The 15,540-nt window shown below is 63.1% G+C and overlaps 2 protein-coding genes across 2 annotated transcripts; one reads left to right on the top strand and one right to left on the bottom strand.

The window, feature by feature from the left end:
• Positions 1-611: 611 nt before the first annotated feature.
• Positions 612-5,629, top strand: MUS81 (MUS81 structure-specific endonuclease subunit; the record flags this gene model as incomplete). Its single annotated transcript, XM_084255355.1, has 16 exons — positions 612-746; positions 842-971; positions 1,216-1,301; positions 1,801-1,899; positions 1,974-2,042; positions 2,171-2,256; positions 2,650-2,790; positions 2,949-3,044; positions 3,127-3,248; positions 3,333-3,430; positions 3,992-4,108; positions 4,209-4,304; positions 4,483-4,611; positions 4,717-4,820; positions 5,285-5,368; positions 5,451-5,629. The coding sequence occupies 16 exons, from the start codon at positions 612-614 to the stop codon at positions 5,515-5,517; spliced, it is 1,659 nt and encodes a 552-aa protein (XP_084111481.1). The 3' UTR covers positions 5,518-5,629.
• A 643-nt stretch (positions 5,630-6,272) lies between these two features.
• Positions 6,273-12,182, bottom strand: EFEMP2 (EGF containing fibulin extracellular matrix protein 2). Its single transcript, XM_084246652.1, has 10 exons — positions 12,071-12,182; positions 11,799-11,847; positions 10,974-11,180; positions 10,092-10,214; positions 9,726-9,842; positions 9,467-9,586; positions 7,919-8,038; positions 7,710-7,836; positions 7,332-7,527; positions 6,273-6,559 (listed from the first exon to the last, which is right to left on the bottom strand). The coding sequence occupies exons 1-10, from the start codon at positions 12,179-12,181 to the stop codon at positions 6,398-6,400; spliced, it is 1,332 nt and encodes a 443-aa protein (XP_084102778.1). The 5' UTR covers position 12,182; the 3' UTR covers positions 6,273-6,397.
• Positions 12,183-15,540: the final 3,358 nt, after the last annotated feature.

Below are 15,540 nucleotides of genomic sequence, written 5' to 3'. Positions count from 1 at the left end.
GCTCCCGCCGTCCGCGGGCCGCCTCCCCGTCCCACCCCTGCACCTCCCTGCGCGCCCCCGACCTCGCGGGCTGCCCCCTGCCTGCGCTCGGGATCACCATTTCCTCCGAGGCTCTGCCGCTCCTCCCGCTCCACCGCTGTGCTCGGCCCCTGCGCCCCCCCGGGGCCCGCGTGCAGCTACCCCGCGCCGCGAGCCCCGCGCGCCCCGCCCCTCGGGCCCGGCCTCGCTTCAGCCCCCGGGGCTGGACCGTCCTTCCTCGGGAGCGCGCGCCCCGGGCGGCCTCCCAGCCGCGGGGGGCGCTGTGGCGCCTCCCTGAACGGAGGACCCCGCTCTCCGGCGGGCGGGAGGAAGGGGCGGGCGAGGCCGCCGGGCCAGCGTGGGGCGCCGTCAGGGCTGTCCCGGGCGGCTGCTGGGAGGCGGGCGGGGCCGCGGGCGAGCTCGGCACCGGCCCCGGAGCGGTGCAGGGGCGGGCGGGCGCGCTCTGGTCCGTGCCCGCCGGGCCCACGTGACGGGAGCGGACCCGCCCGAGCCAGGTTTTCGCGCCCCGTCTCCAGCCCCGGCGGCGGCCAGTCCCGCCGGCGTGAGGCGCCCGAGGACCCGGCCTGCGACCCATGGCGGCGCCGGCGCGCCTGGGCCGGAAACGCCCGCTGCCGGCGAGCCCCAACCCGCTCTTCGCGCGCTGGCTGGCCGAGTGGCGGGACGAGGCGGCCAGCAGGGGGCGGCGCACGCGCTTCGTATTTCAGAAGGTGGGTGCGGAGCGAGCCCGCCGGGCACGTCCCGGCCGAGCCGCCGGACGACCAGACCCTCCCTCATCTGGCTCGGTATCCCCCGCCCCCGCCAGGCCCTGCGCTCCCTGCGGCGGTACCCCCTGCCCCTGCGCAGCGGCAAGGAGGCAAAGATCCTGCAGCACTTCGGAGACGGGCTCTGCCGCATGCTGGACCAGCGCCTGCAGCAGCACCAAGCCTCAGGCGGTGAGCGCCGGCCCAGGGAGGCTGGGGTCGCTGGGCCGTGGCGCCTCCCCCAGGTGCAGCCTCTAACCCGTCGGGAGTTCTTGGTCTCAGGCTTCTCACTCCAGTGGGTGTGGCAGGGTGCCCTCGGGCTGAGTGGCAGGCCCCAGAGCCTCGCAGCTGTCACCTACCACCGGAGCGGGCTGCATCGCAGACCCTGAGCCTGCTGGGTTCCTGGCGGCCAGGGGCTGACCTTCTCTCTCTGCAGGTGACCATGTCCCAGGCTCACCGTCTGGTACGAAGAGTCCAGGCCCAGAAGGACCACCTGCCGAAGTCCAGGACCCTCCCGTGCCAGTGAGGAGGGGCAAAGGGGAGTAGAAGAGCAAGTTGGGAGCAGCGGGAACGGTTTTTTGGATTAGGGGATTTAGCAGGCCTGCAACCACATCTTCCCACCAGCAACACCTGGTCTTGGGCAAATGACTTACTCCCTTTGGTACTGTGTCACCTGTGTAGGGATTCATCACAGGGTCGGTCGAGAGTTCAAACGTTTTAGGGGACCAAGCCCAGTAAGCTGTAGCGGGGGTTGTACTTACTGAGTTTGCTTAGGCTACACCTTATCTGCAGTGGGGGGTAGATCTGAGACTGAATCAGCAGCTCGTGCACCCCCATCCCACCACCGTCCCCACCCTGCAAGCACCATCCCGGCATTACAGATTTTTTGTCAACTGGTGTTTAGACAAGGACCCTGAGAGGCAGCTCTGTGTGATCCCCATGTGACCACATAGGGTCAGGACTCTACCTGTGGTGCAATGGCGGCCTGGCTTTGGGTTCAAAGCCCCCCTGTACCTTTTAGGTTCCGGCCCAGGCCAGGCGAGGCAGCGCCGGCAGCTACTGGCCGGCTCGGCACTCAGGAGCCCGAGCACTGCTGCTGCTGCTCTACAGGGAGCACCTGGTGAGTGCTGGCGCCCAGTGGGGGGCTGGCCCAGGCACTGGCCCTCCCTGCTGTCACTTCCACCTTGGTTTCAGACTCCTGGCGGCCATGCCTTCCTAACCAAGGAGGAACTGCTGCAGCGATGTGCCCAGAAGGCTCCCAAGGTGAGCACAAAGGTGGAGGCCCGCACCCCAGTGGTTCTGATCTGACCCTGAGACCGCACTTTTTGGGGACAGGCTTGGGACACAGGCTGTTAACACGTAGCCTCTATGGGTCTCGTCCCCATGCACAGGTGGCCTCTGGGAGTGCGCGACCCTGGCCAGCCCTCCGCTCCCTCCTCCACAGGAACCTGGTCCTCAGGACACATCAGCCAGCCAGGTGAGGCCAACTACAAGAGGCACCAAAGGCAGGGAGAGGACTCTGCAGTCACCTGGCAGTCCCAGGCCTCATTCTGCTGGGGCTAGGGAATGGAGGCCCATGCCAGGAGCTGCCTGTTGGAGACTCTAAGAGATGAGTGGCTGGGAGGGAACAAGGGAAGCCACAGATGGGGAAGGAACAGAAGAAAGGCTTTGATAAGGACACGGGAGCTTGTCTTGGACATCTCACCCCCTCCCCTCATTTGGGGCAAGAACCTGGCAAGGGGGTGGGCCGGAGCCTCTGGACTTGTTTACGCAGCATTGCCAAGGCAGGTGGTGAAGCCAGCCTAGCTGGGAACAGGCAGGAGAACGTGCCATGTGGGAGTGAAGAAGGAGATCTGTGTTCATCCACCAGGTACTCCCTGACCCCGGAGGGCCTGGAGCTGGCCCAGAGGCTGGCAGAGTCAGAGGGCCTGAGCTTGCTGAATGTAGGCGGCAGGCCAGAGGAGCCCCCTGGGGAGGAGCCTGAAGCGCCAGGAGCCACCTCAGCTGAGCTGTGAGCAAGGGATGGGGACATGAGGCCAACCCCCACCCCTACCCCTATCTCCATCAGCTACAGCGAAGCCGTGGCTGCCCCACCTCTTAGGGTTATGGAGGGAACAGCCTGGCCCGGAAGACTCGGGCCTCACGCGCACCAACCTTCTCCCCACCCAGCAATGCCAGTGAAGCGAGCGTCCCGCCGCCGGCACTAGAGCTGGGCCCTGGCGAGTACAGGGTGCTCTTGTGTGTGGACATCGGGGAGGCCAAGGGGTAAGTGAGGTGGAGAGTGAGGGAGGATCCAGGTGGTGGCGCTGGTCTGCCCTCACCTCAGCCCTCCGTGTCGCAACCTCAGGGCCGGGCACAGGCCGGAGCTGCTTCGGGAGCTACAGCGGCTGCACGTGAGCCACTCGGTGCGCAAGCTGCACGTGGGGGACTTCGTGTGGGTGGCACAGGAGACCAGGCCCGGAGACCCAGGTAAGGGGCATGGGCAGATGGTGGGTGTCAGGGGGGTGTGAGCCCGGACTCGAGCCCAGGGGACCTTTCTCGGCCTCTTGGCAGCGAGCCCCGGGGAGCTGGTCCTGGACCACATCGTGGAGCGCAAGCGGCTAGACGACCTGTGCAGCAGCATCATCGACGGCCGCTTCCGAGAGCAGAAGGTTCTTTACGGCCCCGCCTTTCTCCCACAGGGAATCCCTGGGCACTTCTGGAGGGCCTGGGGGCGGAGCTCCTGGGGACACCAGCCACACTCCCATAGAGCCCCAATTCAGGCTCCAGGCAGCCCCAATTCAGACCCTGCAGGCACTTAGGCCAGATGCAGCCTAAGTGCAAGGAGTCTAAACTGGGGCGAGCAGTGCGTTAGACATTCCTGGGAGTCAGCCCTACAGCCTGGAGCAGATAAGGCTCTGTCTTCAGGAGAGAAGCCGACGTGGTCGATCTAGGTGGCTACTGGGCTGACCCCATGGTCAGAGAGACCACATACAGGCCAAGGGGGGCCTTGAGGAATGGGCGCCACCCACATTACCTCAAATAAAGTGAAGTATCACTTTAGGAACTGGCGCTAAAACTGGCTTCCACGCCAGAGCAACAGCGAGAGCAAAGGCATGGAGGCCCCTCCGAGTTTGGGGAGGAGTTGGAGGCAACGGGTGGGACAAGGGAGGCCTGTGACTCGCCCGTTGACATCCTGCCTGACACCCCCCATGCCCCTGTTGCCTCTCCAGTTCCGGCTAAAGCGCTGCGGCCTGAGGCGCCGAGTGTACCTGGTGGAGGAGCACGGCTCAGCACACCACCTCAGCCTCCCCGAGAGCACGCTGCTGCAGGCTGTCACCAACACGCAGGTGAGCTGGAGCTGGCTAACTTAACCACGGGTGGGCCAGAGCCCTGTGGTCTGTGGCCCAAGCCAGGAACCACATCCCCACCTCACATCCTCTTTTCTAGATCATCGACGGCTTCTTCGTGAAACGCACGGCCGACATTAAGGAGTCAGCCGCCTACCTGGCCCTCTTGACACGGGGCCTGCAGAGACTGTACGAGGTGAGCAGGTACACCTGCCTGGTGCTACCTCCTTTGCTGGGCCTTGCACTCCCCCAAGGCAGGCAAGGTGAGTAAGACCTGTTTCTCAGGCCAACCCACCAAGGCCTAGTTCCAGACAGGAACTGGCCAGGGTTGTCCCCTGGAGTTCTGGGTTGGTATCAGCTCCCTCTTCCCTCAGGGCCACACACTACGAAGTCGCCCCTGGGGAACCTCAGGGGACCCTGAATCTGGGGCTGGGCCTTCACCAAATCCTCTCTGCTCACTCCTCACCTTCAATGACTTCAACGCGGGAGCGATCAAGAACAAGGTACCTCCTCTGCGCAGCAGCATCTCCTCCTATAGCCCAGCCCCAGTCCACACCGCTGGTCCTCCCAGCTCCGGGCCACCCCTAAAATAGTCCTCCCAACTCCAGGCCCAGTCAGTGCGAGACGTGTTTGCCCGGCAGCTGATGCAGGTGCGTGGAGTGAGTGGGGAGAAGGCAGCCGCCTTGGTGGACCGGTACAGCACCCCTGCCAGGTAAGCCCCAGCAGAGCCCCCTCTGCCCTCCCTGATGGAATTTAGCACAAGTAGCGCTTGTGGAGCCTTCTGGACATCACAAGAAATGACAGAGCCAGGGAGCGCACGGAGATGGGGCACAGGGACCTAGGGCATTGGGGGAGGCCACAGAAGGAAAGGAACCATGCTACCTGTGCAGCAGAGGCTTCCTGGGGCAGGGATTTGGGCCGGGAAGACTGGGCCAAGAATGGCCAGGCGTGGAAAGCATTTGCTGGCTCTGCCCCAGGACTCCTGCAGGAAGGGAGGGTGAGCAGGATGGAACTGGGCCCTGAATGCCAGGCTCAGGAAATGAGACCCCACCCACCAGCCCCCCTGGCTGGCTCCTTCCTGCCCAGCCCCTTCCTGCTGGTCCTCATGATGCCGGCCCAGGTCACTCAGACTGGACCAGCAGCCGTAAAAACTCAAATACTCCTCCCCACCCCCAGCCTCCTGGCCGCCTATGACGCCTGTGCCACCCCCCAGGAGCAGGAGGCGATGCTGAGCACCATCAAGTGTGGGCGCCTGCAGAGGTGAGGGCAAGGGGCGGAATGTGGAGGGAAGGGCAGTGCTGCCCTGGGGGGCCTGACCTCACCAGCCTCTTTCTTCGCACAGGAATCTGGGGCCCGCTCTGAGCAGGACCTTGTCCCAGCTCTACTGCACCCGAGGCCCCCTGACCTGAGCTCTGCCCGGCCTTGCCTCCCCCACACAGGCTAGACAGCCTTTTAAACAGAATCTTTTGGGATATAATAAAAATTTTGGTGTCCACAGCCTGCGTGTCATGGTGGAGACGCCAGGCCCTGGAGGCTGTATAAAACTCCCAGACAGGATTGGGGGAGGCCATCATTTCCCTTAGATTTTAAACTGAGCACCTCAGAACCCTGGGGTTCCCTGGTGGAGCAGAGACGCCAGGCAGATGGAGTCTGAGGCATTGCAACTTTGAATCTACTTTATGTCATCAGATGGTCCCTGGGGAAATAGAAATTTCCTTTAACAAGACATTCTAGAGCTTGGAAAAGACAAGTTTGAAAAGCACTAACAGTCTAGCCATCTTGTGTGACGGATGGCAAAATGAGGCCCGGGAAGCTACTAGGGTTTGTCCAAATTGATGGCTTGATGCCAACTGAGAATTGGAAGCCAGGACCCCCTGCAGCTGTAAAGCGCTGTTCCCGACCCCCCTGCAAACCAGCCAGACCCAGATTTTTGCTCGGAAGCCTGGAGTCCACAGCCTCATGACCTCTTCCTGGTGGGGCAGTTCTGACACCCTTGGGCTGGGGAGTGACCCCCGCTGGGTCCCATCAATGGGCTCTTTCTGCCTGAGCAGAAAATACCCCCCTTTAAGTGGACTTGGCCTACCTCCTGCAAGCAGGCCCCTTCCCCAGTCTGGGGCTCACTACAATGTCCCCCCTCAGCCACCAGGACTCCTTCTTTCTCCCTTTATTGCCTTTCTCTCTACCCTTCACAACAGCGTCTTTCCTTTTAGCAGAACACAGTCATCCCTGAGCCCCAGGCTCCTGGGCTGCAGGGCACCTCCCCCTCCCTGACGGGTCCCCCACCCATTCTCAGAAGGTGTAGGCCCCCACGAAGACGGTGAGTCTCAGTACGGAGCTGGCCCGGTAGCTCATGAGGGAGTTCATGGTGACCATCTCGAGGTCCAGCACGTACTCCCGGGGGCCCGTCACCGGCCGGGCGAGGACCAGCATGGCGCTGACGTTGTTGATTTGCTGCAAGGCACAGTGGGTGGGGGACACATGGAGCCTATCACCGTGTGCCAGGATCCAACCCCCGCGTCACCTCCCTGCCCCAGCCACCCGTTGGCTGTGAGGTGGTGAGAATCAGCCCCACTCATGAGCCCAGACTCGCATCGGGCTCGGGAACCTCCCGAGCATTCCAGTCAACGCATTTGTCTAACCAGCGTCAACTGATGATTTAAGGCCAAGGGTGAGGCTCTCCGGAGTGGTGGGGCCTTTGGGGACCTGCAGCAGGCCAACGCCCCCTCAACTTCAATTTCAGAAAGAAAAAAACAGCACTGCCACCAGCCCCTTGCACTGCTCTCTCTGAGGCCCGGCTGCACCCCTCACTCCCCATAGTTCTGCTGGAGTCTCCCACCCAGGCCCCAGCAGACGGTTGCTACCTCTCTTCAAGGCCCAGCGCCACTTGCCTGTCCTTCCCCTACTCGAGGGCGTGTTTGCTGGGAACGCCTCTCCCGCCATCCCCTTGTTTACCGGGTAAAGAAGCTGACGCCAGACACCCAGGCCAGCACCGGGACTCGAACCCTGAGTCCCTCTGCCTCCTCAGAATCACATTTAACAATCTACGTGTGCACCAAGGGGATTTGGGACACCCCTACCTTTCTGCGGGAGCCCCGCCTCGGGGGTGGGGCCTGGGGAAGAGGCGGGCGCGTGGCCTCACCCCCTCCGCCACCGCCAAGGTTTCCGGAATTCAGTTTTGGATTCAGCCCGTGGGTCGAGGGGTGGGGTTAGGGGAAAGTCTTACCCTGATGTAGAAGTCCTCCTGCGAGTTTCCGGCGCGGATCTGAAAGGCGTTGTAGGCGCCGGGGTAGACCGAGGTGGCCTGGATCTGGAACACGTCGGCCGGCACGCTCCGCTCGGAGGTGATGCTCATGTAGCGGTGCACGATGGACGAGGGCTGCTCCCGGCACAGGGGGTTGGAGGCCGGGCAGAGACAGCGGCTGCGGGCCCCGGGATGGGGACGCGAATGAGGCCTGGGCCCCCAAATTAGGGACCCCCAAAAGGCTCCTCCCCATCCAACCGTGACACCGCGCCCACCCCTTCCTACGCCCCCTCGCCGGCCCGCCGCAGAGCCCTCTGGGAGTTGTAGTTCCCGCGGGCGCCCGGCCTCCCGCGGACTCACTTGTCAGACACCTGGACATAGGGCTCCACGCAGCGGTTGGTGTCCACGCAGCGGTAGCCCCCATGGAAGTTGACGCAGGTTTGGGCCTCGGAGCACTGGTGCTCGCCCGACTCGCATTCGTCGATGTCTGGGCCAGGGGACGGGAGCTGGAGCCCAGCAGCCAGGCCACCAACCCCTGCACCCCCCTGACCCCCGCGGGCATCCCGTACCTTGGCAGAGGCGGGTGGCCAGCAGCTGGTAGCCCTGCGGACAGTGGCAGGAGAAGCGGCCGGGCTCGTTGACGCAGCGGTACTGGCAAAGGTAACTGGAGTAGCTGCACTCGTCAATATCTGCGCAAGAGTGGGGGTGGGTGAGCCCCTCAATGCAGGCCCTCTCCCTTACTCAGAGAGGACGGCCCCTGTTAAGCTCAATGTGGGGAGATGGAGGAGGACTGACCCCCCCCAACAAAGTTCACCTGGGGGACAGAGGATTCAAAGTAAGTTCTGTCCAGGCTGCCCAGCTTACAGACCCCTCTCTGTGGCCCAGGATTATTAAATGATACTAAATGAAAGCACTGGGAGGGGCCTCCCTGGTGGCGCAGGGATTAAGACGCAGCATGATGAAGCTGTCCCCAGGCTCTGCGGCACGAGTTCAATGCACGGCCAGGGAGCTACCCACATGGCGCAGCAGACCTCTCCTGTCTCCCCGCTGCTCCCCTCAGCAGTGGATTTCAGTAGATCTGCCTGTTCTGCTCCCCACTCTGTCTCTGGTGAATCCTCTCACCCCCCACACCTCTGGCCTGTACCCAGTTCTTGTATGCGTAAATTTAAAAAAAGAAAGAAAGAAAACACTGGGAATTTGGAGTCTTGGCTCCAAACCCTGCTGTGACCGGGTTTGGGGGCCCTCAGTTTTCCCTGTCAACAAAATGAGCGGCTTAGATGAGATGAGCCTTGAGGACCCAGATTGCTGTGATCCTCAATACTTGTCCAATTGCTGCAAATCATCAGCCCAAGCACAGTTCCCTGCCACCAGGGACCCCTTGGGGCAGGAGCCCGGCTCCCTACTGTGGTCGCCTCGGCTGCCTAGCTCTGTGCCAGGTACTGTGATTCTTGGCGGCAAGCATGACATCAGCAGGTAGCGTGGCCAGCTGACATGGCACGGGAACAGGTCACACGCCGGTTAACGCAGATGGAGCCCATGGTCCCCCTCGGCTTAGCTGTATGACCTTGGGCAGGTCACTTAACCACTCGCTGAGTGGTGAAAGTCACCACTTATCCAGGACTTTATGCTCTTTTTTTTTTTTTTCCTATCCTCCCAACAAACCTCAAGGGAGATATTACTGTCCTCATTTTGCAGAGGAAGGAGAAAATCATACTTACCTCATAGGTTTTTTGGCAGAATTAAAAGAGGCCAGTGTGTAGGGGCGCGCGCTGCTCAGCGCAGGCGCCGACGAATGGTAGCTCACTGAAGCGTGTGGCCTGGGACTCGACAGTCCAATCATTTCCATGAAATCCTCACGACAACCCCCTTTACACGCCCAGGGAAGGGGGCTCCCACATCCTGGCTCAGTCTCCTTCCTAACTGCCCCCTCGTGCCTTCCCCACCAGCCTGGTGGGCAGATCTGCGAGTGCCCCTCGGCCAGCAAGGACCCGAGTCCACAGGAGCCACGGGGTGCGGGATGGACTGGCACGAGGCAGCAAATGGAGACTGAGAGGCAGGAGCCCCGCACGATGCCAGGGCAAAGGAGGAACACGCGTGGGGCTGGGAGGGGTCCTCACCGCTGCAGGAGAAGCCATCCCGGTGCAGCTCGTAGCCCTGGTGGCAGCGACACAGAAAGGTCCCATAGGAGTTGAAGCAACGCTGCTCACACGGGGCCCCCATGTCACACTCGTTCACATCTGGGGATGCCAGGAAAAATGGGAGGGGTGAAAGCAGAGGAGCAGCCCCGAGTCCCGCTTCATCCGGGCTGGTCAGGAAGGGTATCCCCACCCCGCCACCCTGCCCAGGACCCAGGAGCCCGGCCTGGCCCCGCCTCACCCACACAGGAGCGGTTATTGGGCCCCAGCTGGAAGCCGGGCTCGCACTGGCAGCGGAAGGAGCCAGGCAGGTTCACGCAGCGGTGCTGGCAGTAGCGGTAGCGACACTCATCTATATCTGGGGGGAGGGCAGAGGGCAGGTGGGACTCGAGGCCCCATAAGCCATGTCTGGGGGTATCTGGGGCTGGCCTGGGCCAGGTCAACCGGGCCCCCCCCCCTACAGTCCTGTATCTCGTGATGGGAGGACACAGGTGGCAGGGGCTCGCGTGAAACCCAGGCGTGGAATGGGGGTTCAGGTGCTGGGGTCCCAGGGTGAGAGCCAGGCCAGGCCAGCGCAGGTTGCAGAGAGGCCCCTCCTGGGACTCACCCACACACTCGGGCCCGATCTTCCTGTAGCCGTCGGGGCAGGTGCACTGGTAGGAGCCGGGCAGGTTGTGGCACTCCTGGCTGGGCCGGCAGTCGTGCAGGGCCTGGGCACACTCGTCCACATCTGCGGGAGAGGCCAGTCAGCACCCACCGAACAGCCCAGGGGCTGCCAGGGTGATGCCCCGGTGTGGGAGGACACAGGCTGAGTACCACTCAGGAGCACATGGGTGACTGGTACCCCCAAAACAGGCATGTGAATTAGACCCTCCCCAAAACACGAATAATACCCCACCAGCCTGGGAGGCACGGGAGAGGGAGGTACCCCTAACTCATGAGACCCCACACCGGGAAAGCACAGGCTACAAAGCCTCGCCCAGCCCCCAAGGAGTGCTAATTACAGGTCCCCTCCCTCCTTCAAGGCAGGAGTCAGGGGGAGCTCAAGCCAGGTGGGGCTCATGCCCTCACCAGTCATAGTTTTACCCGTGTCTTGGGGGCCGGGCTGGACCAGGCTAGGCAGGAACCCCACCACCAGCACACATACCCGCTGTGTGTGGTGATAGATCAGAGGTGGCAGGGGACTGGAAGGAAGCCAGGAGGTGAGTTGGAGTGGGGACCATCCCTGGGGATCCAGGGGTGAGGTCCAGAGCGGGAAGGGGGCAGTGGGCTGAGGCAGAGCTTCTGCAGTGTCAGCAGCAATGGGGGGGAGGGTCCCGGGGACAGAGCTGGGGTCACCCATGGCAGGCCCCCCACAGAATGAGACCTGGCCCAGGGGCCCCAGGAGGACCCTTTTGAACTAGGGAGGAATATGAGGTGTGAGTTGAGACAGAGTAAGAGAAATTTGGTTGGAAAACTAACCGCCTCGGCTGGGGCGGCCCCCACTCACCCACACAGCTCTCTTGCTCATCAGGCTCATAGCCTGGAGGGCAGGGGTTGGGGTGCTGAGCTGGGGGCACCGGTGGTGGGGGCCCCTCGCCATGCAGGTCGTTGATGACAGCAGCTGAGCGGGGCAGGCACAAGTAGCCCCCGTAGTGGTTGATGCATTTCATCTCCCCCTTGCAGGCCTCGGGGATGGTCAAGCACTCGTTGACATCTACAGAGAGGGGCCTGCTGGGCACAGCCCGTCTCTGGGGCTGGAACCCAGCTTGGCCTTCTCTAAGCAATGGGACCCAGCAAGGCCTTCCCTCCCTGCTCAACAAGCTGAGACTGTCTGCCCAGCAGCCCTCCCAGGGTCTGTGAGGGCTGATGGGGTGGGGGTGGGGGGCAGGGAGCAGCAGGGTTCCCACAGTCACTCTCATTCTCCTGCCCCCAAGTGGGTCTCTATCCCTGTCCAAAGCCCTGGCCTTGACTCAGCCCAGGCCTGACATGCAGCCCAGGCCTGACATGCCCACCCCGGCGGGCTGCCCTCTGGGACGTTGGCAGAGCCGCATTGGAGTGGGGCTGCAAGAAGGTGACCAGGACCCAGCCCTCCAGGCCATCCCCAGTTGCTCTCTTGCTTATAGGGGTGGGGGTAGGGCTCCCTGGGTTTCTCTGCGGGGGTGGGGCCTGGATAGCTTCTCCACCCCTGCTGAGCTGGCCCCCAGAGAACCAGAGCTGGCAGAAGACAAGCCATTGGGTCCGGCTGCAGCCCTGGGAGGTGGGGTTGTCCTTGGGAAGCGTCAATCCCCTTCCTGTTCCTGGAGTGGGGGGTCAGCCTCCCCAGCACACTCACCCCGGCAGTGCTGGCTGTCAGGGTCCCACTCGTAGCCATCTGTGCATTCCTAGAAGTGGCCAGAAGGGGGTCAGTAGTCACCCCCAGGCCCCTCCAACTGGCCAGGCCAACACCAGGGCCTGAGCCTTGCCACCCTCCTGGCCTGCTCCAAACAATGGCCCCCCAGCTGCTGCGCCAACCAGGGGAGGGGAGAGTCTTCCCACCCACCCCGGGAGCCTGGTCTCCCTGCCCCTGCCCTGCCCAGGAGGGGTGAGTCGTCCCACTGTCCCCACCGTGTAGCTGTCCGGCTCCTCCGAATCCTGGGGTGAGGCTGCCCCCAAGAGCAACAGCAGCAGCGCCCAAAGCAGTCGAGACCCCGGGAGGCAGGAGGCACAGGGGAGCATCCTAGGATGGGGAGGTGGTGGGCAGAGGTCCGGGCTCCTCTGCCACGGCAACCCCCGTGCCCAGTGCCAGGACTGAGCGCGCTGACCCCGCCGCCTCTCGCGCAGGACCGAGACTGGGGTCCGGAGCCCCTCAAGGCCCAGGGCCCACTTCTCCCACCGGCCGGGGTTCGCGGCCCACCGGCCCGGCCGCCCCGCCCCCGCCCGCTCCCGCAGTGGCGCCGGCCGCGGAGCGCGGGCCTCGGGCTGCTGCGAGCTGACGCCGCCCGGGCCGAGACTCCGGCCCGCGCCCTCCCCCGCGGACGGTCACTCACTTGGGCCCGCGACGCCCCCGAGGCCCGCGCGGCTCGGCGGCTCCGGCAGTGCCCGCGGCAGACGGCCCGGCCCGGCGCGGCGCAGCTCCCTGGACGCGCGGCCCCAGGAAGCGCCCCCCGCCCGCCGCGCGGCCCACCCCGGCGCCTCCGCCCGCCCCGCGGCGGATTCCTGAGCCCGCGCCAGGGGGGAGGGACCCCGACCCCCCGCTTCTCCGCCTCCGGCCGGCCGCAGGCCCCCGCCCGGTCCCCCGCGGCGCCGCCGGAGCCGCCTCCCGGCGCCGGGCCAGGGTCCCCCGGCGCCGCGTCCTGGACACTCGCCCGTCGCCAGGTCCCCGGACGCGTCGGGGAGTCCCGGGCCCTCGCTTTACGCACCCTGGAAAGTCGCCCCGGACCTGGACCCTCCCTAGCTCAAGCCCCCGGACTTCCGTCTGGCACAGTCACATCTGAACCCCGGGCCCCCGGGAATCCCACCGCGTCCCCCAGAAATGTCATTCCCGGCATCGCCCGGGCCGCCCCGCAACCTTCGGGCATGCTACTCCGGGCCGTCCGCGGACAGCCGCCGGCACCCCAAACCTCCCTCCAGGGCTCTCGAACCCGCCTCGCTCAGGGAGCAGCCCCAGCCCGCCCCTTCCCCGCCGCCCCCTCCCCCAGGACAGCCCCCGCCCCGCCCGCCGCCGCCAGGTGATGACAGCCGGGTCGGCGAGTTTCCTTCTGGCCCGGAATGAATGGAAGCCCCTGAGAGGCCCGCGGGGCGCCAGGGTCCCGCCAGCGCCTTCGGCTCCCCCCCACCCCGCCCCGCCCCCCAGGGTTCCCGCCCCCCCCCCCTCCGCGGAGGGCGAGCCCTCGGGGGCGGGGTCTGGGCCCCGGTTCCCAGGAAAGGGCGGCCGCGCGGCCCACGTCTCGGGGCGGGGCCAGACGGGAAAGGGCCGCGTGTCCAGGGATCCCCGCCTGCGGGGTAGGTGGCGCGGGGTGGGGGGGGCTGCCAAGTCCTCCCTTCCCTTCCCAGCAGCTTCTCCTCGCGGTCGCCCGAGAGACCCCTGGAGGAGCGGAGGAGCGGGTGGATCCTGAGGTGCGCCCTCTGGTTCAGGGTGGCCAGGAAAGTGCCCCCCTCCGGGTCCAGCGTCTTCGCAGCTGCGTGGGAGAGGAGGCTAAAATTAATAGGTCTTAAATAAAAGATAATAATAAGTGTTGGCGAGGACGTGGTGTGGGGAGGTGGGGGAGAGGATTCACCCGAGAGCGAGGAGCAGAGCAAGCAGGGCCACTGCAATCCACTGCTGAGGGGAGCAGTGAGCGAGGCGGGAGAGTCCGCTGCGCCGTGTGGGTAGCCCCTGGTGAGGGGTGCACCAGGCTGGGGTGGTGAGAGGTTGGGGCTCTCACGCTGCGGCTGGGAATGGAAGGTGGAAGAGCCACCGAGGGAAGCAGCAGTCTGGCAGGGCCTCAAAATGTTCCCACGTGATACAGCAAGTTCACTCCTAGGTGGAGGCCCAGGAGAACTGAAAACATCACACAAAAAATCGGTACATAATGTTCATAGCAACGGGATTCATCAGTGATGGAGGAATAACAACACGTGGTGACACAAGCGACCCTTGTTCAGCCAGAACAGGCACAGAGCGCAGCTGGGATACATCTTGAAAATGCTCTGAAATAAACATAGTTGCCTGGCACATATGTCAGGCAAGCATAGTAACAACCACTGACGAGTGCTTTTTTAAAAGGGTGAATTTTATGCTACGTGATTATATCTTTTTTTAAAGATTTATTTATTTTTATATAAGAATCGGGGTAGAGGCCAGATATGCAGGGGGGGAGAGGATTCACCAGAGACAGAGTGAGGAACAGAACAGGCAGACTGACTGAAATACACTACTGAGGGGAGCAGCGGGCGAGTCAGGAGAGGTCTGCTGCCCCATGTGGGGTTCTCCCTGGCCGGCCGGGAATCAAACTCGAGCTGCAGAGGCTGCAGATTACTTCATAGGTTGTGTCTTAACCCCTGCGCCACCAGAGAGGACCTGGTATGTGATTACCTCTTGAGAAAGCTAAATTCTTAAAAATTAAAATAGTTCTCGATGATCAAGGAGAGCTCACTGTTCCAGTGCCGCCCTACAGGCCTCGGGGCTAAGTCTCAGTGCTCTCACCACCCCAGCCTGAGTGTACCCCTTACCAGGGAGCAACCCACATGGCGCAGCAGACCCCTCCTGTCTCGCTCACTGCGCCCCTTGGCAGTGGATCTCAGTAGACCTGCTTGTTCTGCTCCTCGCTCTCTGGTGAATCCTCTCCCCCACCAAACCCCTCAAACACCTCTGGCCTAGACCCCAGTTGTTGGTTTTTTTTAAAAAAAATTTATTTATTTATGCATAGAAGAGCTGGGGTGCAGGCCAGAGGTGCAGAGTGGGGGATGAGAGACACAGAGGGGAACAGAACAAGCAGATTGACTGAAATACACTGCTGGGGAGAGCAGCGACAGACAGGAAGGTCTGCTGTGCCATGTCAGTTCCCTGGCCAGGGATTCAACTTGTGCCCTGCTGAGTGGTTGCAGACAGCTTCATAGTGCTGAGACTTAATCCCTTGTGCCACCAGGGAGGCCCCACTATCTTCAGTTTTATACCAAATGTGACTGTTTAACTCCACCCTTAGTTTCCAGCAATCCCCCTTTAAGAAGTCAAGATGGGGGCCTCCCCGGTGGCGCAGCGGTTGAGCGCTGGGTTGCGAAGCTGCCCGCAGCCTCTGCAGCACCGGTTCGATCCCCGGCTGCTCCCCGGCCACCAGAGGAGGGTCCCACATGGCGCGCAGACCTCTCCTGCCGCCCGCTGCTCCCCTCAGCAGTGTACTTCGGTCCTTCTGCCTGCTCTGCTCCTCTATCTGGCTCTGGTGAATTTTCTCACCCTCCCGCACTTCTGACTGTACCCAGTGCATGTATAAATAAATAAATAAATAAATAAATAAATAAATAAATAAATAAATAAATAAAAAGAAGTCAAGATGGCATGGGGCCTCCCCGGTGGCGCAGCAGGTTGAGTGCCTCACTGTGAAGCTGTCCTCAGCCTC

Source organism: Talpa europaea (assembly GCF_964194135.1).
Source record: "Talpa europaea genome assembly, chromosome: 1".
Classification (NCBI taxonomy): Eukaryota; Metazoa; Chordata; class Mammalia; order Eulipotyphla; family Talpidae; genus Talpa; species Talpa europaea.
Note: the sequence above shows the minus strand (reverse complement) of the source record. Positions and strands in the feature narration are given on the sequence as shown.

Bases quoted from the DNA above. Each gene is read 5' to 3' on its own strand.
- EFEMP2 (XM_084246652.1), bottom strand. From the start codon at position 12,181: ATGCTCCCCTGTGCCTCCTGCCTCCCGGGGTCTCGACTGCTTTGGGCG. The intron at 10,215-10,973 runs GTGAGTGGGGGC...CCTCTCCCGCAG, and splicing joins TGAGCAAGAGAGCTGTGTGG to ATGTGGACGAGTGTGCCCAG. The intron at 7,528-7,709 runs GTGAGTCCGCGG...CGGGGCCCGCAG, and splicing joins TATGTCCAGGTGTCTGACAA to CCGCTGTCTCTGCCCGGCCT.